This window comes from Podarcis bocagei (genome assembly GCF_964188305.1).
Source record: "Podarcis bocagei genome assembly, chromosome: 16".
NCBI lineage: Eukaryota > Metazoa > Chordata > Lepidosauria > Squamata > Lacertidae > Podarcis > Podarcis bocagei.
Window position 1 is genome coordinate 22,299,509 of NC_138142.1, and position 24,207 is coordinate 22,323,715.

General features: G+C 47.3%; 1 protein-coding gene across 1 annotated transcript; it reads left to right on the forward strand.

Moving 5' to 3' along the window:
- Nucleotides 1-14: 14 nt before the first annotated feature.
- PLBD2 (phospholipase B domain containing 2) lies at nt 15-23,674 on the forward strand. Its single transcript, XM_081175295.1, has 12 exons — nt 15-343; nt 2,673-2,766; nt 3,380-3,538; nt 4,667-4,767; nt 8,459-8,673; nt 10,201-10,295; nt 11,941-12,101; nt 13,231-13,326; nt 14,559-14,630; nt 15,715-15,867; nt 18,450-18,612; nt 21,409-23,674. The coding sequence occupies exons 1-12, from the start codon at nt 129-131 to the stop codon at nt 21,574-21,576; spliced, it is 1,692 nt and encodes a 563-aa protein (XP_081031421.1). The 5' UTR covers nt 15-128; the 3' UTR covers nt 21,577-23,674.
- Nucleotides 23,675-24,207: the final 533 nt, after the last annotated feature.

The following is a 24,207-nucleotide window of genomic DNA, read 5'->3' on the forward strand; positions in this document are numbered from 1 at the left end:
CAGCGCGCCGGTCGCAGCGAGGGGCCGTCTCTCCTCGGCGCTCCTCCTCCTCCGGCTGCATCAGCGGTTCACGTGGGACTTGGACGCGCCTCCGTCCTGGGCCGGTGGGGACGTCCCTCGATCCGGCCATGGCGCGACTTGCGCTCTTGCTGACCCTGATCCTGCCCGGTATCGCGCAGCAGCCCGCCCGGCCGCCTCCCTTCTTCCCCGCCGCCGGCTCGGAACCGACCCGCAGCTGCTCCGTGGTGCTGGACCCCGTCTCCGGACAGCTGGAGACCGTGACTGGCTGGGTCCCCGCGGCCGTTGCCTGGGCTAACCTGACCGAGGGCATCCGGGAGACCGGGTAGGTAGGCGGGCAGGCAGGTAGAGGGGTGTCCGCCCGCTGCAGCGGGTCAAATCGGTCCCTGGGTCAAGGCTGCTGTCCTAGCCGGGTTTCCTTTATTGTTGGGACCACGCCCTGTTGGGCGTAGGTGGGCTTACTTTCGAGTAAACAGGCTGCTAGGACTGCCTTGCAAGGCGCGCGTGTTGTGATGTGCAAACCCAGAGGAAGGCAGTAGGGTTTGCTTCTGAATAAACGCGCTTTGCAAGCGTCCGATTCTCGTGCACGTTTCTACCGGGTGCAAGCTCAAATGAACACCGGGTGTTTTTGTTTTATTGGAGGGGGTTACTTCCGAGTAAACGCGCAAAGGGGCCGCGTTGCAAAAGCGCGCAGACCCGTAGCAGGTGCAAAATGAAGGCAGTGGGGTTGAAGTTCGTGCGTGCCACACTGCGCTGCAAAAAGCGGTGCCCTCGGGGGGCAGGAATCCAGGGCCGCGTTTGGTAGAAGGAGCAGGAAGGCGCCACTAACGCGAAAGGGTCGGATTGCGACATTTCAAAGTAAACAGTCACAAGACTCAGAAGGGACTTAACATGAAGTCCAGAGTCTTAAGTAAGTTATGTACAGCATTTATTCAAAAGCACGACGGAGCAGGGAGGAGTGCGGTCTGCTGACCCCAGTAGGACTACTGAGAAACTCTTATTGGGTATGCTGGCACACATTGATTACCTCAAATTCGACACTACATACTGTACTTATAAACACCCACACCAATTCAATACAGGGCCAGTTGTGTTACAATTGGGATTAAGAATCTTCTATTCAACATACTCTTCAGTCTCCTATGATATATAACAATGGACTAATTTTTCCTTTACAGTGTTCATTTTTTAAAATAACCTGACTCCATTAGCTAGATCCACATTTCATTTTTCTTAATTCATCTCACCCTTCTTCACTTGATCCTATTTCCCCTTTAAAAAGACCAAACTGTTTAATATGTAGTTGGAACTGTTCTACCAGATCCCTGGTTATTTTAAAAACTGTTGTTTGCTAAGGTGTCAGAGTTGTTAGGACACACACACACACACACACACACACACACCATCTCCCTCCCTTCCCCTCGCAGAACTACCAATTCCCAGAGTTCCCTGGGAAGATGGATTGAGTGCCAAACCATCTGGTTAAATTTCAGTACAGTGGACTCTTGGGTTTCGAACGTGATCCGTGCGGGAGGCACCTTCGCAACCTGCCGCGTCTGCGCACACACGGGTTGCGATTCATTGCTTATGCGCAAAGCGCATTCTGCGCATGCGCGACCGCCGAAACCCGGAAGTACCCGTTCTGGTACTTCCAGGTTTTGGCGCATCCGTAACCCGAGAAAACGCAACCTGAAGCATCTGTAACCCGTGTGCTGGAGGCCAAAGCAGGCACAGCACACACACACCCCTCTCTATTGAGGCAAGCAAAAGGCATGATCAGATTTCAAGGACACATACCAGGCGGGCAAAACAAAACACTCCAGGAGGTTGTGAAGCAAATCTGGGGAGCGATGATGCAGCCGGGGGGAGGAGGGAGGAGGGAGGAGAGAAGGTGTGTTTGTGAAGAGGGTACGACCTGGGGACAGTCCCAAGGGCCAGTTAAATAAGAAGAGGAGGAGGAGGAGTTTGGATTTGATATCCCGCTTTATCACTACCCGAAGGAGTCTCAAAGCGGCTAACATTCTCCTTTCCCTTCCTCCCCAACAACAAACACTCTGTGAGGTGAGTGGGGCTGAGAGACTTCAGAGAAGTGTGACTGGCCCAAGGTCACCCAGCAGCTGCATGTGGAGGAGCGGGGAAGCGAACCCGGTTCACCAGATTACGAGACTACCGCTCTTAACCACTACACCACACTGGCTCTAAAGATTCCTGGAGGGCAGGATTTGGCTCCCCCAGGCCTGAAGTTCTTTCACGTGATGGGTCTTGAGTTTGCATTTGACTTTTCCACACTCAGCAAGCTTGACAGCTGATGACCCCGGGTCATGGAGTTGGTAGGAAGCCTTCATACTGAAGACTAGAACAGGTTTCCTCAACCTCAGCCCTCCAGATGTTTTTGGCCTACAACTCCCATGATCCCTAGCTAGCAGGACCAGTGGTCAGGGATGTTGGGAATTGTAGTCTCAAAACATCTGGAGGGCCGAAGTTGAGGAAGCCTGGACTAGAAGCTTGAAGCTGATTTGAAGTGTGACAGGGGAGCTCATTTAAGGACTCAAACAGAAGGGTGCTGTAGTGCAAGGAGGGGAAACTTGACAGATGGATTCATTCGCTGGTCTTCTCAATACTTTTTATTCTCTCTCTTTCTGTCTCACTTATAGATGGGCCTCCCTGGAACTAACCACCAATGAGAAGTATAATGACAGCCTCCAGGCCTACGCGGCAGGGCTGGCGGAAGCAGCTGTGTCTCAGCAGGTAAGTGTTGGCGTACGGCCTCCACCCTCCATGTTTTCTAGCTTTATTGAAGACCCTTATCCCATCACTTCAGCTCTCTCAGGACAAAACCATTTGAGGCAAGCATTAACCTAGAAATTCACCTTCCATGATGGCACTTATGGAGGGTGAATACAGATGCGGTGGTCTCTCAACACGGGCAGAGTGCCAGACCCAGAAGCCATTGTTACATGTTACCTGGAGCAGCAAGGAGCTACCCCCTGCCTGTTCTGAATGAACTTGAAAGATTCAGGAAGGGCTTCCAAACTCCCACTGAATATGGAAGGTTTTACTCGGGAGGATATTGAAATTAACATACCTAACTTAAGTTATAGGTCCCAATCCTGGCCATGAGGGTGAATTAAACATAGGAAGCTTACTCTGAGTCATACCACTTGTCTATCCAGTTCAGTATTGTCTACACTGACTGGCAGCAGCTCTCCAGGGTTTCAGACATTTCCTGTCCTACCTGGAGATGCCATTGGGGATTGAACCGGGCACCTTCTGCATGCAAAGCAGATGCCCTACCGCTGAGCTATGGCCGCCTTTTGCTCTGGATCTAGCTCAGCCGCCTTAAATGTTTGTGCCTTTGCAGCTCATCTACATGCACTGGATGAACACGATGGTGGGCTACTGTGGGCCATTCAAATACCAGACCAACTACTGCCAGAAGCTGAAGAAATACATCGAAGCCAACCTCGCCTGGATGATGCAGCTGATGGAGGCAGCGGACGATTCTGAATACTGGTACCAGGTGCGGCATTCTGTTCTGAGGCTGGGGTGCCACTCGCATCATACCTTTAAATTGGTATCATTCCACTTTATAAACAGGCATGGCTTCCCCCAAAGCATCCTGGGAACTGTAGTTTGTTATAGAGTGCTGAGAGTTGTTAGGAGATCCACACACACACACACCCCGTTCCCCTCACTGGGCTTCAATTCCCATCATTCCCTGGTTAAACCACAATAAAGGGAAACGAAAACATGCCAGCAAAAGCGTGTCGGTTTGTGATACCATTTTGCAGAAGCAGGCACTGTGTGATGAAAACCACGAATCAGAAAGAGGAGAGGGGGTTGAGTGGTGGTTTCAAGGCCCACTTTGTGGGTGGAACTGTGCAGTGAACTTTTAAACAACAAGCCGGATTTAAAAACGCAACTTACCGTAACTTTTACGAGGATATAATAGAAAGAGATGTGGTGCTGTGTTTTTACAAGCATTGTGTGTGACTACTGTATATCATAAGCACAAATGCCTCTTAACAAACAGTAACTTACTAGGTTGCCAAATGCACAAGTTGGCCCTAGTGCTTCTGCTTATTAGGGTTGCCAACCCACTAAAACTAGGTTTAAAGAAACAAGGTGGCATCTTAATTGTGACATTGGGAAGGCTCTAGTGGAGCTCATATGTCATGCATACCACACAAATAACCCCAGAACTCAGAATGATTGTGCTCTCTGCAACTCTGAGCAAAAGTCCCTTTTTTGTATGCTGCAAGAGAAGAAAGGGTCCTACCAGCTACGAGAGGACTCATCTGGTCCTTCCACTGCTGGAAAAACCAGTCGCTTAGCCACTAAAAAGCACATGGTATCCAGCTGCAGGGTCCCTCCTTCAAGTCCCAAGACACTGGGATATAACACCTTATAACATGAACATTAATGGTTGCTAATTTTGGTCTGTTTCGTCTTGTGCAATTGTTTGAATGAATTAATATTCAGTCTGCAAGCTGGCGGGTTCATTGCCTTCCATATGGCAGCGTAATTGCTGTTAGCTCCCCCCCCCCCCCCGATCCGAGGACCAAACTACGTCTCGGATTGTTTCTTGGCCGCTTTTAAGGTTTGACTCTGTGAGTGATTCCTGTGTGTTCTCCATCAAAATGCCCAGGTACGCCTCGCCCTGCTGCAGCTGAAGGGCCTTGAGGATGGCTATAACGGCCGGGTTGCCTTCCCGATCGGCAAGTTCTCCATTGCACCCTTTGGCTTTCTGTAAGTCTGTGGTTCTTTTGCACATGTGAGAAAATGAAGGAGTGGGGACATTTCACGAGTGCCCGGATTCTGCACAGGACTGACAGTGACACATGATGTTTAAGCCTGGGGTCATCAACCTTTTTGGGCCCATATTTAAACTGTCCTGGGCACCGTGGACATATCACTAGTGTGCACACATGCGCTCACGACAACTGCACGCAACACACCCGCACCACAGCCACAAGTACACACAAAAACTCCTACAGCCATCGGCTACACTCCATTTTGAGAAAAAAAGTTTTCGCTTTTTAAAAAACAACAACCAGTTGGGAAGCCTAATTTTTTTGACAAGTTGATTTTCCTGGAGACTGCAGCTGAGGAATATTTGAGTTTGTTCCTTTGTAATGTACAACGTGTTTCTTTTTTGTTTCATTGGCTACAATGAATTTTAAGCCGCTATCCCTCATTAAGAAGCAGCTAGAGTGTAAGGAATGGAACCGTTTGGGTCTTTACCATAAGTTGCTAGGGTTTAAGTCTTGTTTTTAAATGTATTTGCTGCTTTTGAGGTTTTTAACTGTTTCTAATTATCTGACATGTAAATCTCCTTGAGACAAGAGTTGAGAAAGGGGTTGGTAAATTAATTGTAATAAATAATAATAATAATAATAATAATAATAATAATAATAATAATACAGGCATAGGTAAAAAGACATAGGAACATAGGTCAGTAGCCCATCTGACCTCTTCCTTCTTCTTTGGTGATCACTCGTAGCCGCGTAAGATTGTCTTCCATGAACACGGTTTTAACAGTGAGTCCGTAAGTGGCTGTGGAGGCCAGTTCTGAATCCACATGTCCTTCCACTGTGGAGACATAGGTTTCTGGATGGGAGTTAATAATGGTGAGGGTTTGCCAAGTGTGCCTTCCTCTTAGCTCATTCCTCCCTTTCATCCTGAGTTCGAGTGTCTTCAAAGCCCATTAAAGACCAACTAAGTTAGTTCTTGGTATAAGCTTTCGTGTGCATGCACACTTCTTCAGATACACAGATACACAGGTGTATCTGAAGAAGTGTGCATGCACACGAAAGCTTATACCAAGAACTAACTTAGTTGGTCTTTAAGGTGCTACAGGAAGGAAATTTTTTTTATTTTGACTATGGCAGACCAACACGGCTACCTATCTGTAATTCAAAGCCCATGACGCCTTTGATAAAGGCTGTTCTCCATCTGGAGCGCTCGCAGGCCAGTGCTTCCCAGTTGTCAGTGTTGATACTACATTTTTTTAAATTTGCCTTGAGACAGTCTTTAAACCTCTTTTGTTGACCACCAGCATTACGCTTTCCATTTTTAAGTTCAGAATAGAGTAGTTGCTTTGGAAGACAATAATCAGGCATCCACACAACATGACCATCTGACCTAGCTTCCTGTTCTCACTGTGGCCAACCAGATGTCCCATTGGGAAGCCTGCAAGCAGGATTTGTGCAACTGCATCCCTCCCTACTTAACAATTCCCAGTACAGTGGTACCGGTTTAAGAACAGCTTAGTTTATGAACAGCTTGGATTAAGAGCGCTGCAAACCCGGAAGTAGGTGTTTTGGTTTGTGAACTTTGCCTTGGAAGTAGAACATGTTCCGCTTCCTGTTGTGTGTGTTCCATTGGTAAATTGAGTCCCGCTGCTATGAGAAAGCACGCCTTGGTTTAAGAACGGACTTCCGGAACGGATTAAATTCGTAAATCAAGGTACCACTGTATTTGGATGTTGTTGGACTACAACTCCCATCATCCCTGGCCATTGGCCATGCTGGCGGAAGCTGCCTATTTCCCAAAAAAGAACTACCGTATTTTTTGCTCTATAGGACACACCCAACCATAGGACGCACCTTGTTTTAGAGGGGGAGAACAAGAGAAAAAAAATTTCTCCCCCTCTCTGCTCAGCGCCCCTTCAGCGAAGCGGCAGGAGAAACGGAGCCCCTTCCATTTCTCCTCCCGCTTCACTGAAGGGGCGCTGCACAGCTCTCCCTCTCTGCTGAAGCCAGGAGAGTCTTGCTCTCCCGGCTTTAGCAAAAGGAATCCGAACCCTCCATCATCCAGAGGCTTCAGGCGGCTATCCCTGAAGCCTGGAGAGCGAGAGGGGTCTGTGCGCACCGGCCCCTCTCGCTCTCCAGGCTTCAGCGAAAGCAATGCGAAGCCTCCGGAGTGCAGAGGGAGCGCTCCCTCTGCGCTTTGGAGGCTTTGCGTTGCTATCGCTGAAGTGAAGGAGCCTGCATTCGCTCCATAGGACGCACACACATTTCCCCTTAATTTTTGGAGGGGAAAAAGTGCGTCCTATAGAGCGAAAAATACGGTACCCTGCTGGATGAGAACAAAGGCCCATCTATTCCAGAATCCAGGTCTCTTCAGCCCCTTTTCCCAAGATCCTCTGCAGCACACAGGAGTTTCATGCCTTGGCTGATGCGCTGTTGTTCCCCTCCCAATACTGTACTTTAATCTTAAAAGAATATAAGAAAACCCTTGCTGCATCAGGCCAAAAGGACCATCTGCTCCAGCACCCTGTTTTTTACGGATGCCCCAATGGGAAAGCCCAAAAGCAGGACATGAACACACCAACATCTCCTTGCTTGTGGTTCCCAGCAACTAGCATTCAGGGACATTTACTGGCTCTGGCAGTGGAGGTAGAAAAGTATTGCCTTCCTGGTGTGAGCCAGATGAGTTTTGTGAGCTGCAGTCTCTTGAGCTGAGGGTTGTCTGTTGGGCTCATAGCTTATCTCTCCTAAGATAAGCAGGCAAGCTTGCTGCAGACACCACAGAGTCCGAGGGGAACTCCTCCAACTTCCCCCACAAATGCAAAGGTTTCCAGGAATCTCGAGTCTGCATCAACAACCAGGTCAGAGTGGGGTTGGGCAGTTGTGTGGCAAAAGCTTTTTTTAACTCCTGGGAGGCAGAGTGAGGTGGAGGTCAGGTAAAGCTCCCAGGAGACAAGCAAAGTTGAGCAACGAATTCCCCTTTCCAAGATCCCTGCCTAAGCTTTAAAATACCGTCGTATTTTTCTCTCTATAAGACGCACCAGACCACAAGACGCACCTAGTTTTTGGAGGAGGAAAACAAGAAGAAAAAATATTCTGAATCTCAGAAGCCAGAACAGCAAGAGGGATTGCTGCGCAGTGAAAGCAGCAATCCCTCTTGCTGTTCTGGCTTCTGTGATAGCTGCGCAGCCTGCATAAGACGCACACACATTTCCCCTTACTTTTTAGGAGGGAAAAAGTGAGTCTTATAGAGCAAAAAATACCGTACATGGTTTGAGTGTGGGATGCCCCACCTTAATAATAATCCCTCCTGGAAGAGGCAGTGGTGGCAACCAACTTAGATGGCTTTAAAAGAGGATTTAACCTGCCCTCAGGTCTTATGGTAAAGGGCAGGTAAGAAATCTAATATATAATCAACAACATACTTTGGAACTCCTTGCATATTGACATAAGGCAGGCACGTTCATTTTCGGCACCTGTTTAGTTCATGCTATGCACGTGACACATGATTTAGTCTGGTTTTTAGCTTGTCGTTGATTTTAATTATCTTGAATTCTTTTTAAAAATGATTTTTTAAATTCTTTTTGGAAAACACTGAGGTTATTTTTTTTTTTTACAATTAAACAGCATGTAAATTTTGTGAAATTAATAACAACTAAAATCATCGTCATGTGAATCGCCTCTGTTAGTTTGTTCCAGTTGGGGGGCGATTTGGAAGACCTGGAATCAGCCTTCAACAAATCTGGAAGCCACCGGGTCCTTGGCTCTGGGTCCTGCTCGGCATTCATCAAGCTGTTGCCTGGCAACCAGGACCTCCTTGTCTCCCACGACACCTGGAATACGTACCAGTCCATGCTACGCATCCTCAAGAAGTATACTTTGCCGTTCCGGACTTCAGCCCACAGTGAGTAGCAGGAAAAGGATGTGGGGTGGAGCAAGGGACCTTTGACCTCCAGGTGTTGTTGGACTACAGTGCTCATCAGCCCCAGTCAGCATGGCCAATGTTCAGAGATGATACTGCAGGCTTTTCAAAGGTCTTTTCTCTCTCTTTATTTTGACAAAGTAATAATCATAAATAAATAAGAATAAAAATGGGCACCCCGCCACCGAGACCGTTCCAGCCTCCCAAAATTTCAACACGTCTTGTGATGGTTTGACTCTTTTCCATTTTAACAGTACAAATTCGACAAACACCCTCCAGATCTCCTCAAAATCATTTCTCCTGCCTATTCCCCGTCTTACCTTAATGGCACATGTTAATTTATCATTTAATAGCTATATCCCGCACCTCTTTATACCATTCTTCCATTTTATATTCTGCTTGCCCCTATCACTTCCTAGCTATCATAATTCATGCAGCTGTCAATAAATTCGTAAGCAAGTCCTTCATAGCCTGCGAACCTCCCACCCCATTGTAAATTGATAATAATGCTACCTCTGGACTTTCGGTCCAGCTTTAACCCAGTGATTTTTGTTATCTCATTTAACACCCTTTGCCAGAAAAAATGTACATATTTACACCCCCACCACATGTGAACATCATTCCCGGTTTCCTGGCATCCCCTCCAACATAACACCAAATATTCCTTGTTTATTTGATTTAATCCGACTGGTGTGAAATACTGTTATAAGAAAAAACTGTTCTTTTTCCCTTATGGGGTATCCATGAACCCATATAGAGTCCTTAAGTAGGTTCTCTATCGGTAGGAGAAAATAACAAGAGGCCAACCAGAGAATATTGAGAATCAAAGCAGCTAATAAACCTGATCTTTATTAAACTGTTGCAACAGGGTCCCCCACTCACCCCACGCAGGGAGGGAGGAGAGGAACCCCGAAGAGTGGTGTGCAAGCCCTTATATAGGCTTGAAATTGCCCACCCTGTAGCTCTAGACCAGCCCCCAAAACATCATACATACATCACAGAAGGAGGCGGTCTCCAACAAAAATCCTGTTTGTCAGGATACCTGATAATGGCCACTGATTGCTCTACCTGGGCAGCCTGGCCATTCTTTTGTGATGGTAAATACTCAGTTCCTGAATCCAGGCCACAGGCTCACCCTGTTCATACACAAATACACCCTTAAGACAGGATTTGTGAGCAAAGAGACAACTGGGAGGTTTTCCCCATTTGCCTCCTGTACTGCAGGGGGAATATTTGAGGTCACTGGGGAAGTCAAAATGGCTTCAGGATTGCTCTCCTGTACTATTTCAGACACGTGATTTATGTACTTATGTATGTGTTTGCCATGTACATTTATGAACGTTTATTTTATATTTGGGACCTTAGAATTCTTACAATACCATCTCCAAACTAATTTATAATGATTTTCTTTCATTCTTATAAGAATCGAAGGTCTTTACTGTAGTGGGGAGGGGGGCGGTGTCTGTTGCCATGGAAGCGCTGACGACTGCTTGCAATTGGGCTCCCCAGGTGACAGCTTGATCCCCGGGTACGTCCAGTCTTTCTCCTCCTACCCGGGCGCCATCTTCTCTGGCGATGACTTCTACATCTTGAGTAGCGGCTTGGTGAGTGGCCCCTGTCTCTTCCACTGCCGTCCTAGATAAAGAGTTGTTATAGTAGGTCCAGCACTCCGACCTGGTGGAATGCTCTGTCCCTTCAGGATTTAACCTCCTTCCGTCGGGTCTGTAAGACAGAGTTATTCCGCCTGGCCTTTAATTTGAATTCAGCCTGATCTTTTATTTTCCTTCTCTTCCCTCCCCCTCTCCTTTTATGAAGATTACCCGCTCTGAGACTCCACAGCTAATTCTCCCCTGGCCTCCTCGCTGGCCCAAGTAGAACCAATTCAGCCAGCTAGCCCTGGTGATTATCTAATGGATTTCCCCTAAACTGATTTCTGAACTTTGAATTTTATTGTTATTCATGTTTTTATACTGTATTTTATGCTGCTTTTACAATTAAGTGTTTTAAATTTGTTGTTAGCCGCCCTGAGCCCGGTTTTTGAACTGGGAAGGGTGGGGTACAAATAAATATTATTATTGTTATTACTATTATTAGGTCCTGCACTCAGGCCAAACACGATTCAGTAGGAATATAAAATATCTATTGATTCAGGCCTTTGGTCTATCTAGCTCAGTATTGTCTACACAGACTGGCAGCAGCTTTCCAGGATTTCAGACTGGAGTCTTTTCCAGCCCAAAGATAGCCAGTGTGGTGTAGTGGTTAAGAGCGATAGACTCGTAATCTGGGGAACTGTGTTCGCTTCCCCGCTCCTCCACATGCAGCTGCTGGGCGACCTTGGGCTAGTCACACTTCTCTGAAGTCTCTCAGCCCCACTCACCTCACAGAGTGTTTGTTGTTGGGGAGGAAGGAAAAGGAGAATGTTAGCTGCTTTGAGACTCCTTCGGGTAGTGATAAAGTGGGATATCGAATCCAAACTCCTCTTCTTCTTCTTCAATGCTAGAGATTGAACCAGGGACCCAATCCCCACTTCCAGATCCCAGGTCGAGAATCAAATTGGTGCTACTGGGACAGTCGTAGAATTGCAGAATTGGAAGGGACCCTGAGGAACATTTCGTCCAACCCCCTGCAATGCAGGAATATGCAGCTGTCCCATACGGGGACCGAACCTGCAACCCTGACATTATCAGCACCATGCTTTAACCAACTGAGCTATCATTGGCCCTGTTGAAGGACACAGAGGCTGCCTTGATGGCCTTTGAACATTTCTCCTGTTTGGGAAAACATCAAGTAAATTGCTTTATTTCTGCGCTTTGGAAATCACTGAAGTCCTGCAGATAATCTAATAGGAACACAGGAAAGTGTATTGTATGGGGTCAGACCGATCGGTCCATTTGGCTCAGTATTGTCAACACATTGACTGGCAGTGGCTGTCCAGGGTTTCGGACAGGGTCTTATCTTGGCTTTATTTGGAGACGCCATAGGGCAGCCTTTCTCAATCTTTGGTCCCAAGTTGTTATTGGCCTACAACTCCCATCATTCCTAGCTCGCAGGACCTGTGGTCAGGGATGATGGGAGTTGTAGTCCAACAACATCTGGGGAGGTTGAGAAAGGCTGGTGTAAGGGTTGAACCTGGCACCTTCTGCATGCAAAGCAGGTGTCCTCCCACTGAACTTTGCATCTGGGAACCCCCCATCAGACATCTTGGGGTTCCCAGATGCAAGGCTTGCTCAGGGCCTTTTCCCTCTGCAGGTATCTCTGGAAACCACCATTGGGAACAGCAACAGCAGCCTGTGGACGTTCATCCAGCCCGAGGAGAGTGTCTTAGAGTGGTTGCGCAACATCGTCACCAACCGGCTGGCAACAAGTGGGATGGAGTGGGCGGCCATTTTCCAGAAGTTCAACAGTGGCACGTGAGTGGAGGAGCCGTAGCTCCATAGGTAGAGCACAGGTCCTGCATGCAGAAGGTCCTGGGTTCAATCCCCAATGGCATCTCCAGTTTTACAGGATCAGGTAGAAGCTGGCGTTGTTAAAGTTGTGAAACAACGAGGCATGGGACGGAGCAATGGAGATATTTCTGAAACAACAATGGGATATCAGCTCCGCCCAAGGTGTGATGGAGAACAGCAACAACTGGGGGAAAGATAGACATAACATTTACAGGAAGAAACACCACAGACAGAATAATTGCCACACACAGGAAGAACAAGGATATAGTCTGAGTACCTCACTTGTATTTATAGAAATCATTTAATGTGTCAACATGAATAGAAGTTACAGTCATACCTAGGGTAAAAGTCGCTTCAGGTTGAGCATTTCCAGGTTATGCTCCGCAGCTACGTGTTACTTCCGGGTTTCGCCGCTCGCGCATGTGCAGATGCTCAAAATGACATCACGTGCATGTGGAGAAGCGGTGAATCGCGACCCACACACACACACAGACGTGGGTTGCGTTCTGCTCAGGATGCGGATGGGGCTGCGCAATGGATCCCGTTCGCATCCAGAGGTACCACTGTATTAATATTGCAGTTGTTGCGTAAGGGATCATTATTTTGACCAGAATGTAATTGAAAATAATAAGATTTTGGAATGCAGAATAAATAAAAACATGAAACCATCAATTCTAGCATGTGGGGGGGCATCTAAATTATATAATTCGGTATTTGAATGATGGGTATTAGTAATTGTATTATAATTTGGAATTGTTGTAATGAGGCTATTGGATGGTAAATGAAAATTAATTTTAAAAAATTATAAGAAAAGGAGAGAAGAAGCTGGTGGGCGTAGCTTGTTGCTGTCTGAGATCCAGTTAGACTACGGGAAATGAAGTAAGATGGACTAATCTTGCTCACACGTGTTTCATCTTTAAAATCTTTACAACAATCCTGCAAGGTGGACTAGTGCTGTTATCCCTGTTTGCAGATAGAAGGTGTGGATTAGGCTGAGAAGGAGCAGTTTGATTCAGGCAACTTTCTAGGCACCACTCTTAATTCAAAAAGCACTGTGCATGTTGGCACTCACCTGTTCTGCTTCTTTGCACAGGTACAATAACCAATGGATGATCGTGGATTACAAATCTTTCGTCCCAGGGAAGGCCAGCCTCCAGAAGGGCGTCCTCACGGTGCTGGAGCAGATCCCGTAAGTGCTCCAAACTGTACATCGTTGGACAAGCAAGGATGCCAAGCTTCGGCCTCATCTCCGCACACCTTTAAATATTGCGCTTTCTCTGCTTAATAGCGGCCAGGTTCACATGTAACACTGAGCCCAGCATCCTGGCTTACTGAGCTAGGATTAGTGCAAGCAGCTGTGAACCAAGAAACTATATTATTATTAGCCTTGCATCGATTTTATAGCCCACACTTTGTCACAAAGTGGAGGAGAAAAACCATAGCTCAGAGGCGGAGCCTCTGCTTTGAATGCAGAAGGTTTCAATTCCCAGGACCTCCAGACCTGCTGCCTGAAACCTTGCCTGTCAATAGACAATACTGAACTAGATGAATCAGTGGTCTGACTTAGTATAGCTCAGTGGGCGAACATCTGCTTTGCCCCCTAGTTGAATTCCAGGTATGGCTAGGGGGGGAAACCCTGGCTGAAGCCCTGGAGAGCTGTTGCCAGTCAGGGCAGACAGGTAAAGGTAAAGGACTCCTGGATGGTTAAGTCCAGTCAAAGACGACTATGGGGTTGAGGCGCTCATCTTACTTTCAGGCCGAGGGAGCCAGTGTTTGTCCACAGACAGCTTTCCTAGTCATGTGGCCAGCATGACTAAACCACTTCTGGGGCAATGGAACACCGTGATGGAAGCCAGAGCGCACATAAACGCTGTTTACCTTCCCGCCGGAGCATTACCTATTTATCTACTTGCACTGGTGTGCTTTCGAACTGCTAGGTTGGCAGGAACTGGGACAGAGCGACGGGAGCTCACCCCATTGCAGGGATTCGAACTGCTGACCTTCTGATTGGCAGGCCCAAGAGGCTCAGTGGTTTAGACCGCGTCCCTCAGGGCAGACAATACTGAACTAGATAGGGCAGTTGTTTGATTCACTATTATTAGACAGTTTACTATTTAATTCAACTATTTAATTCGGCAGTAGCTCAACGGTTCCAGCACTTGCTTTGCACTCAGACAGCCTTAGGTCAATCCCCAGGGGGGTCTCCAGATAGGCGAGACCCCCTGCTTGAAATCCTGGAGGGCAGCTGCTTGTCATTGCAGGCAATACTGAACTGGATGGACCAGTGATTTGATTTGGTATAAGGCAGCTTCCCACGGCACCTGGGAGGAGATGAAAGCTTTGCTGGATATTCCCAGCACTGAGACTTGAGTGCCTGACTTTCCCCCTGACCTCAAAATAACAATATTTTGGTCTCTCCAGGGGGATGGTGGTTTTTGATGACAAGACTGAACTACTCTACCAAGAAGGCTACTGGGCGAGCTACAATGTGCCGTAAGGATTTTATTTCATTTTCATTTCACTTTTAATTAGTATACTGCCTTTCTCTGTTGCTACACACCACACGGTTTATAGCAGCAAAATATACAACAAAGAACACACACCTTGTCATAATCTGATCCAGTACAAAAAGTCATAATGGATCGACTTCTATCAAATGAAGTAATATTCAATAATCTGTTAGAATATAATAGCACACAATAAAATTAACTCTCAAAATATCAGTTACTGCAGAGTGGGCTTCTGAGATCTTTCGAAATTGCAACAGAGACTCTCCCACAGACCACAGCAATCTACTGGGTGTGTAAGGAGGGATAAGGCAGTTTCTCAGGTAAACTGGTCCTAAACTGTATGGGGGCTTTTACATTCGTGCCAGTCCCTTTAACTTGGCCCGGTATCTGATTGACAGCCAGTACAAATCCCACGAGCAAGGGGTTACCATGTTTTTTGCTCTATGACTCACTTTTTCCCTCCTAAAAAGTAAGGGGAAATGTGTGTGCGTCTTATGGAGCGAATGCAGGCTGCGCAGCTATCCCAGAAGCCAGAACAGCAAGAGGGATCGCTGCTTTCACTGCGTGGCGATCCCTCTAGCTGTTCTGGCCTCTGAGATTCAGAATATTTTTTTTCTTGTTTTCCTCCTCCAAAAACTAGGTGCGTCTTGTGGTCTGGTGCGTCTTATAGAGCGAAAAATACGGTATATGCTGGCTGAAAGCTTTGCCTTGCAATTTGTCCTGCCGCTGAGAAACCTTCCTTCAGGAGCTAAGCGACACCTCTGGATTGAGCCGTGATCTAGTCCCACACCAGCCAATGTGTTTTAGTGCCAAACTAGGACTTGGAGAAACCTGAATTCAGATCCTCACTCGGCTGTGAAGCTCACTGAGTGACCTGGGGCCAGTTGCTTCCTCTCTCAGCCTAACCTACCTCGCAGGGTTGTTGTGAGGATTAAATGGGGAGGAGGAGAACTGTGTGTGCCACCTTGAACTCCTTAGATGAAAGATAGGCTGTAACTGCAACAAATAAAGAATAGACTCCCCTCCAGCCCCCTAACATTGCTCAATGGCTTTTTCTCCACACCCAGGTATTTTAAAGAAATCTTCAATACCAGCGGCATTCCTCAGCTGGTTCAGAAATATGGCGACTGGTTCACCTATGAGAAGAACCCCCGAGCCCAGATATTCCGGCGCAACCAGACGCTGGTTCGGGACATGGGCTCAATGATCCAGCTCATGAGGTAAGACGTCAGCCCGTGCTGCCCCCTGCAGGCTGGGAGTTGCATGAACAAATAATGGATACTACACTGCTGTCTCCTTCCTGTTGAAATGGGGTTGGGTTGCAAGCTGGACAGCACGTTTTTTGGAGCAAGGCATGAACTGGAGAAAACGTTGACTTAGAAATTGGATTGGGTGTTCACCGGCTCGTGTGAAACACTGTCCCTGGTTGGGATGGAGAAGATCTGTGCTCACTCTGCACTGTAAAGTGAATAGTGAATCCATTAAATTTGTCAGTCCCAGGCTTATTTGCAGATCGAATCACAGCCATTGGTTGGATTGCCCAAATCCTTCTATTATTATTATTATTATTATTATTATCATTATTATTATTATTATTATTATTATTATTATTATTATTATTATACCATTATTATTTCCATTGCTACTGTTATTGCTGTTGTTATTGTTGCTGTTGCTGTTACACTTAAATTTGTTAATCACCTTCTATACCACCATCTCAACATGATTTTCATATAAAGTAATTGAAAACAAAACACATGAAAATAACAAATACATTTAAAATGACTAAAACCATAACAATTGAACCTTCATGGTAAAGGCCCATTTATCCAGCTGGGAAAGCCTGTCAGAAGAAGAAGAAAAAAAAAACAACTACAGTGGTGCCTCGCAAGACGAAATTAATTCATTCCGCAAGTTTTTTCTTCTTGCGAGTTTTTCGTCTTGCGAAGCACGGTTTCCCATAGGAATGCATTGAAAATCAATCAATGCGTTCCTATGGAGACCGTCCGGGGACAGAGGAGAATGGCCGCGCGCCTTCCCCTCTGTCCCCTCTTTTGAAGCAAGGGGCGGAGGGGAGAAGATCGCTTCTCCCCGTTGCCGCCCCTTGGTTCAAAAGGGGTCCGGGGACAGAGGGGAATGGCCGCGCGCCTTCCCCTCTGTCCCCGGAGATTGCGGGCAAGCTTCGTTTTGCGAAGCAAGCCCATAGGGAAATTCGTCTTGCGAAGCAACTCGAAAACGAAAAAACCTTTAGTCTTGCGAGTTTTTCGTCTCGCGAGGTGTTCGTCTTGCGGGGCACCACTGTATTTCCCTAAAGTGCAGATTGTGGGGTGGTATTATGACAGGAATATTACTCCACAGAACAGGGGCAGCCACACTAAAAGCCCCAATCCGAGTTACTGCAGTGCAGTTTCAGGTTGTTGTTTTTTTAAGTGCATTTATCAGGAAAAGCAGGCAAATGTATATTTTGCAAGAGGCGAAAGGCATTGAAAACATGTGGAAATGTATATTTAAAATGCATTCAAAATGAATGCTTTAGGAGCCACAGGAAACTGCCTTATACAGTGGTACCTCGGGTTAAGTATTTAATTCGTTCTGGAGGTCTGTTCTTAACCTGAAACTGTTCTTAACCTGAAGCACCACTTTAGCTAATGGGGCCTCCTGCTGCTGCTGTGCCGCCAGAGCATGATTTCTGTTCTCATACTGAAGCAAAGTTCTTAACCCAAGGTACCACTGTATGAGTCAGACCATTGCTCTATCTAGCTCAGTATTCTCTGCTAGATTTTGGTCTGCTCTCCAGGGTTTTGGACAAAGGACATTCCCAGCTATAGCCAGCAATACCAGGGATTGAACTCAGGACCTTTTGCATGCAAAGCAGGTGCTCTATCACTGAACTACAACCCTTTGCCTTTGGGGCAAAGTTCATACAGTATATTCAAATTCAAATTCCGCATGCATTTTTCTGTCTTTTTAAATTGGGGGAAATGGGAGCGGAGGGGCCTGTGATGGAGTGCATGTGAAACTGACACAGGAATGGAAACTGACCAGTCCACCCACCCCTACTTCCTTTGGCTCAGATGCCGAAAAGTTAATGCTCTCCCAATTTTATACTAGTCCATATACGGATTCACGCCAGGTCTCTCTGCTGTAGCAGCTCCTTAGTTTCCTCTTCCCAGTCCACACAAGTGTTTTCCCCCCACAAAGATGGGGGGGTTCACCCAGAAGCTCATCCAGTGGCAGAGCAAGAATGTGGGAGAGTGCAGCTCCAGGAAATGTTCAGAGCAGGAGCAGTCCTGTCATTTTTTTTTTGCTGGAACGCCAGGATAATTGATGACTCCTCCTTGCTCTGTCAGCTGGAGGAGATGATAAGGAGAACGAGCAATACAGTCAAGCAGAGGTTGGGTACTTCTTTCCTTTTCTTGCACAGGGTTCCCGCTTCATGCTTAGTGGTATATAGATGGTCACCCTTCTTTAAAAGATGGCTTGCGTTTCCAATTAAAAGCGAAAGGTTGTGTTTCAGTGGGCCGAAGACCTTTTGTCCAAACTCACTGCTTTGCAAGTTGAGTGTCTTCCAAAACCATCCAGGCCATAGTTGATCCTAATGAATTTGGTATAATTCCCCCTGCTCCATCTCCTTTGGAGCTCTATGTGTGTCTATGGACCAACATAGTGGCCAACACTTTGGGTGAGTAGCTAAGAGGACCATCACAGTGAGCCCTTGCATTTCCGCATCTCCCACTATGCCATCGCTTGAAGCCCTGACTGCCCTGTCCCCATTCACATCCTCCCTGTGCTCTCCGTGCAGGTACAACAACTTCCCGAAGGACCCACTGTCCCGGTGCCAAGGCTGTGATCCGCCACAGAATGGCGAAAACGCCATTGCCGCCCGCTCAGATCTGAACCCTGCTAATGGCACCTACCCCTTTGGAGCCCTGCGTCAGAGGCCACACGGAGGCACTGATATGAAGGTATGGGGTTATGAATATCATAATATCAAAAGAGCCTGTTGGATCAGGCCGATAGTTCCATCTAGTCAAGCATCCTCTTCTCACAGTTGGCCTAGAAATTTTTGATTTTAATCATGTTTCAATATTAATTGAGGCGGTTGGAGGATGGATGGCGGCTAACAGATTGAGGTTGAATCCTGACAAGACAGAAGTACTGTTTTTGGGGGACAGGAGGCGGGCAGGTGTGGAGGATTCCCTGGTCCTGAATGGGGTAACTGTGCCCCTGAAGGATCAGGTGCGCAGCCTGGGAGTCATTTTGGACTCACAGCTGTCCATGGAGGCACAGGTCAAATCTGTGTCCAGGGCAGCTGTTTACCAGCTCCATCTGGTACGTAGGCTGAGACCCTATCTGCCTGCGGACTGTCTTGCCAGAGTGGTGCATGCTCTGGTTATCTCCCGCTTGGACTACTGCAATGCACTCTACGTGGGGCTACCTTTGAAGGTGACTCGGAAACTGCAACTAATCCAGAATTCGGCAGCTAGACTGGTGACTGGGGGCGGCCGCCGAGACCATATAACATCGGTCTTGAAAGACCTACATTGGCTCCCAGTACGTTTCCGAGCACAATTCAAAGTGTTGGTGCTGACCTTTAAAGCCCTAAACGGCCTCGGTCCAGTATACCTGAAGGAGCGTCTCCACCCCCATCATTCTGCCCGGACGCTGAGGTCCAGCGCCGAGGGCCTTCTGGCGGTTCCCTCATTGCGAGAAGCAAAGGTACAGGGAACCAGGCAGAGGGCCTTCTCGGTAGTGGCGCCCGCCCTGTGGAACGCCCTTCCAGCAGATGTCAAAGCGATAAACAACTACCTGACATTCAGAAGACATCTTAAGGCAGCCCTGTTCAGGGAAGTTTTTAACCTGTGATTTTACTGTATTTTTGGTTTTATGGAAGCCGCCCAGAGTGGCTGGGGAGGCCCAGCCAGATGGGCGGGGTATAAATTATTATTATTATTATATTATAATTACACTTAACCTTGATGATGATGATATTGCTTGATTGACAAACAATATTATTAATAAGAATAACAAAGAACTGTACAGTGGTACCTCGGGTACATACGCTTCAGGTTCCATACGCTTCAGGTTACATACTCCGCTAACCCAGAAATAGTGCTTCAGGTTAAGAACTTTGCTTCAGGATAAGAACAGAAATCGGACTCTGGCGGCGCTGCGGCAGCAGGAGGCCCCATTAGCTAAAGTGGTGCTTCAGGTTAAGAACAGTTTCAGGTTAAGTACGGACCTCCGGAACAAATTAAGTACTTAACCCGAGGTACCACTGTATTATTTATACCCCACCCATCTGGCTGGGTTTCCCCAGCCACTCTGGGCGGCCCACAACAGAATATTAAAAATACGATAAAACATCAAACATTAAAAACCTTCCGTAAACAGGGCTGCCTTCAGATGTCTTCTAAAAGTCAGATAGTTGTTTATTTCCTTGACATCCACAGGGCGGGCGCCACTGCCAAGAAGGCCCTCTGCCTGGTTCCCTATAACCTCACAGTGAGGGAACTGCCAGAAGGCCCTCGGAGCTGGACCTCAGTGTCCAGGCAAAACGATGGGGGTGGAGACACTCCTTCAGGTATACTGGGCCAAGGCCGTTCAGGCTTTAAAGGTCAGCACCAACACTTAGAAATGTGCTTGGAAATGTACTGGGAGCTAATGTAGGTCTTTCAGGACTGGTGGTATATGGTCTTGGTGGCCACTCCCAGTCACCAGTCTAGCTGCCGCGTTCTGGATTAGTTGCAGTTTCTGGGTCACCTTCAAAGTTAGCCCCACATCCCACATAGAGTGCATTGCAGTAGTCCAAGCGGGATATAACCACATTGCAGTAGTCCAAGCGGGAGATAACCACTCTGACGAGACAGTCTGTGGGCAGGTAGGGTCACAGGCTGCGTACCAGCTGGTAATTTAACCTTGATGATGATGATGATGATGATATACAATATTTTAATTATTTATACCCTGGGCGGCTTCCAACACATATATAAACATAATAAAACATCAAACATTAAAAACTTCCCAATACAGGGCTGCCTTCAGATGTCTTCTAAAAGTTGTGTAGTTCTTTATTTCCTTGCCATCTGATGGGAGGGCGTTCCACAGGATGGGTGCCACTGCCGAGAAGGCCCTCTGCCTGGTTCCCTGTAACTTAGCTTCTCACAATGAGGGAACTGTCAGAAGGGCCCTCAGATAGAATATATTAGGCTTGATTTTGTGTGCCTGCATTTTTATGACTCCTACGCTGCATTCCTTACCTATCTGACCCTGAAATTGCCACAACTGGTCCTTCGGGATATTTTGCTATGTCTGTGTTTCAAGTTAGCACCAGGGTAAAACCGAGCATCTCCTTGAGATGTTCCAGGGACACAGATGGGAAAGGAATGTCAACAGCCTTCACTGACAGCTTGGTTGCTAAGACAACTGAGATTAAAGTGTGATAATTAGGGCCAAATGGTTTGGGGGCACCCCAAGGTAATTGCAGGGGAGCCAGTTTTAAACAGCTATTCTTTGATAGATATTTCCATTGCAAATGTAACAGCAAGGAAAAAATAATGTCTGCTCATGTACACAATAAGAATAAAGCATGAATCAAGATGGTGTCGGATTGTATTGAAATGTAGACAGAATCCTGCTCCTTCATCTGAGGAACCATCCTGCCAGATTTGGTTTTCAAGTGGTTGGAGGCAGCAATTTTGGGAAACGCCAGCACAGTTCATTGCGTCCGTGACTCTACCTCACCTTCTTCCTTTTGCCAGGTCACTTCCTTTGAGATGGCCAAGAACTACAGTTTCATTGCCACCAGCGGGCCAACCTGGGACAACCTACCTCCTTTCCAATGGACCACCTCTCCCTATCGCAATCTGATACATATGGGCCATCCTGACCTCTGGAAATTCTCGCCCATCCAGGTCCGCTGGGGCTGATGCCTCATGGGCTCTGTGTGCGTGTGTCTCAAACTTTTCCCATCATGCTCGACAAGACCCCAGCTGGTGCTGTGGGGCTTTGTAGATGAGCGTGTTGCTTTCTGTTCTCGAAAGGGCAAAGGTGCTTGATAATGAATGGATACAATCGGGGTTATTCAATTCCACGGAGACACCGGGAGGGGGGAGCGCTGGATTTGGCTGCCTGCAAATCCCAACTTTCTGTTAGTTTGCTTGTTTGCTTTTCAAAGTTTCTAGTCCTTATGGACGCAACAATAAGCCTTGAAAGAGTCCAGCCAAATGTCTGCTTCCAGCTCATTAAGCCAGATGGTGGCTGAATTAAGATTGCTGGTGCTCGGGAGTAAAGTGAATTATTGGGGGTGGGGGGAGAAGAGGGAATGGTGTGTGAAATCCACAAGCCTCACCTGCTGAACTGTACTCCCCCCCAGTTTTAACCAAATCGCACTTCCCCCTAGAACAGCCTAAAAATAAAGAGTTAAGGGGATTTCTCAAAAAGTAAAAGGGGGCATTCTTCCATCTCCTACCCCTCCATTAATTACGCCATGCATAATTCCTTGCTATTTCTATAAGAACTTCCAAAAATTACTCAAAATTGCAAGATCAGCCGCACAGATTAACGTGAAACAGCTTGTATCATAACCAGTGCCGGTTGCAAGATTCTGTTCTCCGTGGTACAGAATATTTAGGTAGTTTTAGCACAAGATACACCGCAGCCCAGGACTTGAGTGTGTGGGTAAGATAATAGGGAGGGAATCTTGAGCTCCTACAGAGCTCTTCTCGCTGGTTGCAGCTGCTGATGTTGTTATGCTCAGATGTAAGTCTTGAGCTCAAAGAGCTTTGTAGAGGGAAGATGTGCAGCCCTGACTCCTGGGGATTTTCCTCCCTTTGCGGGTCGTATACCAAAGGTGTGGGTGCCTGAGGTCTGCACACTTAACTCACTCCAACCAGCATGGCTTTCCCAGACAACGCCGAAATCTCCCATGCAGAGATGGACATAGCAGGGAAGTGTTGTAGCTTAGTGGTAAAGCAGATGCTTGGCATGTAGAAGGACCCAGCTTCAATCCCCAATGGTCTCTCCAGGTAGGGCTGGCAGAAAACAGGCTGAAGCCCTAGGGAGCCGCTGCCAATCAGTGCAGACAATACTGAGCTACATGGAGCAATGGTGTGACTCTGTAATGCCATTTCCTGTGTTCCTATGTAAACCAACAGGAAGGGGACACAGATGAAGCATGTGCTTTGGGTGCAGAAGGCCTCAGGTTCACTTCCTGGCATCTCCCAAGCAGGACTAGGAAAAGCCTCCATCTAAACCCATGAATAGTTGCTTCCAGTCAGCATAGACAGTATGAGCTAGATGGACCAATGGTACAGTACAAAGCCTGTGATCCCTGGCACACGCACAAGAGGCTCGGATTCCCAGGATCGTTCTGGGAAGACCTGGGCAAAATCTAAGCCCTTTCCTATTTATATAGTCTGTTACCTATTTATATGGATGCTCTTCCTGGGTTAAGCATCTCTCTCCCATGCTGAACGACTTCCCAATTGTCATATTGCCATTTCTCTCTGATCGTTGTGTATACATACACATGGTTGAAAGTCAGGGTGGAGAACCTCAGGCCACCACGGGGGCCCTGAACGTAGCCCCTGGGCCTCTATGTCCCCCAAGCTGTCCCCAGGACACACCCCTCACCAGCCCTCCTTTTGTGTTTTTGCCTGGCCAGAATGTGCCCTTAGTGTCTGATAATACCCCTTTTTTGTTTGCCTGGATACAGAGGGGTATATCTGAGTGCATGTAGAAACCAGCCCACTGTCCAGGGGCAAAATCTACACTCTGTGCCCTGCTCACTCTTGCCTCTGTCCCTGCCCAACGCTGGCATCTGGCCCCCGGAAGATCGCCCAGGAGGGAATACAGCCCTTTGTACGGAAAGAGCTGCTCGCTTCTTGCTGTAGATCTTGGCTGCATAGGCCGTTGTAATGATGAGATCCTGCCCTTCTTCGTATTGCTATTTCTCTCCTGCGTTTAGGTGCATGTGTGAAAGCGAGGTACTTGGCTGCCTGCCTTAAAAGCAACCCCTTGGCATGACAGGAAGCGTTTTCTAACGGTTTGTTTTGCTACTGTTGCCTTGACTTCCTCTATCAAATCCTTGGACTTCATTGCAGAGCAGGGATGCTCCAAGATCTTGTTGATTTGCAGCTCCCTGTCAACCCTGCCCATTGTCCATGCTGGCTGGCGCTCCCAGCGACTTCCAGAGAGGCACATGTGCCTCAGCCTTGTTGCAGAATTGAAGCAAATTCTGCCGAGCATGCGCAAAGTGCCTTTCCTATCGTCATCGAGTAGCCACAAAGTCCCCCTGCAACCCAAATATCTGTAGGCGATTAACGGGCATTCTAAGTCTGATAGATAATCTGCCTCTTGTCTGTTTCCAACTGGTTGCATTCACATTGCAGTTATGGTTCTGCTGTTAATTTCCGCATTCTATTTGAGCTTCCAGAATGAATAAATAAATAAATAAATAAATCATTTTATTTATACCCTGCCCTCCCCGGCCAAAGCCAGGCTCAGGGCGGCTAACACCAATAAAATCACAGTAAAAACATAATAGGGGGGAAAGGGGG

Excerpts from the sequence above, each read along its gene's own strand:
- PLBD2 (XM_081175295.1), top strand. The coding sequence starts at position 129 with ATGGCGCGACTTGCGCTCTTGCTGACCCTGATCCTGCCCGGTATCGCG. Across the intron at positions 3,539-4,666 it reads ATTCTGAATACTGGTACCAG|GTACGCCTCGCCCTGCTGCA; the intron begins GTGCGGCATTCT and ends CAAAATGCCCAG. Across the intron at positions 10,296-11,940 it reads ACATCTTGAGTAGCGGCTTG|GTATCTCTGGAAACCACCAT; the intron begins GTGAGTGGCCCC and ends TTCCCTCTGCAG.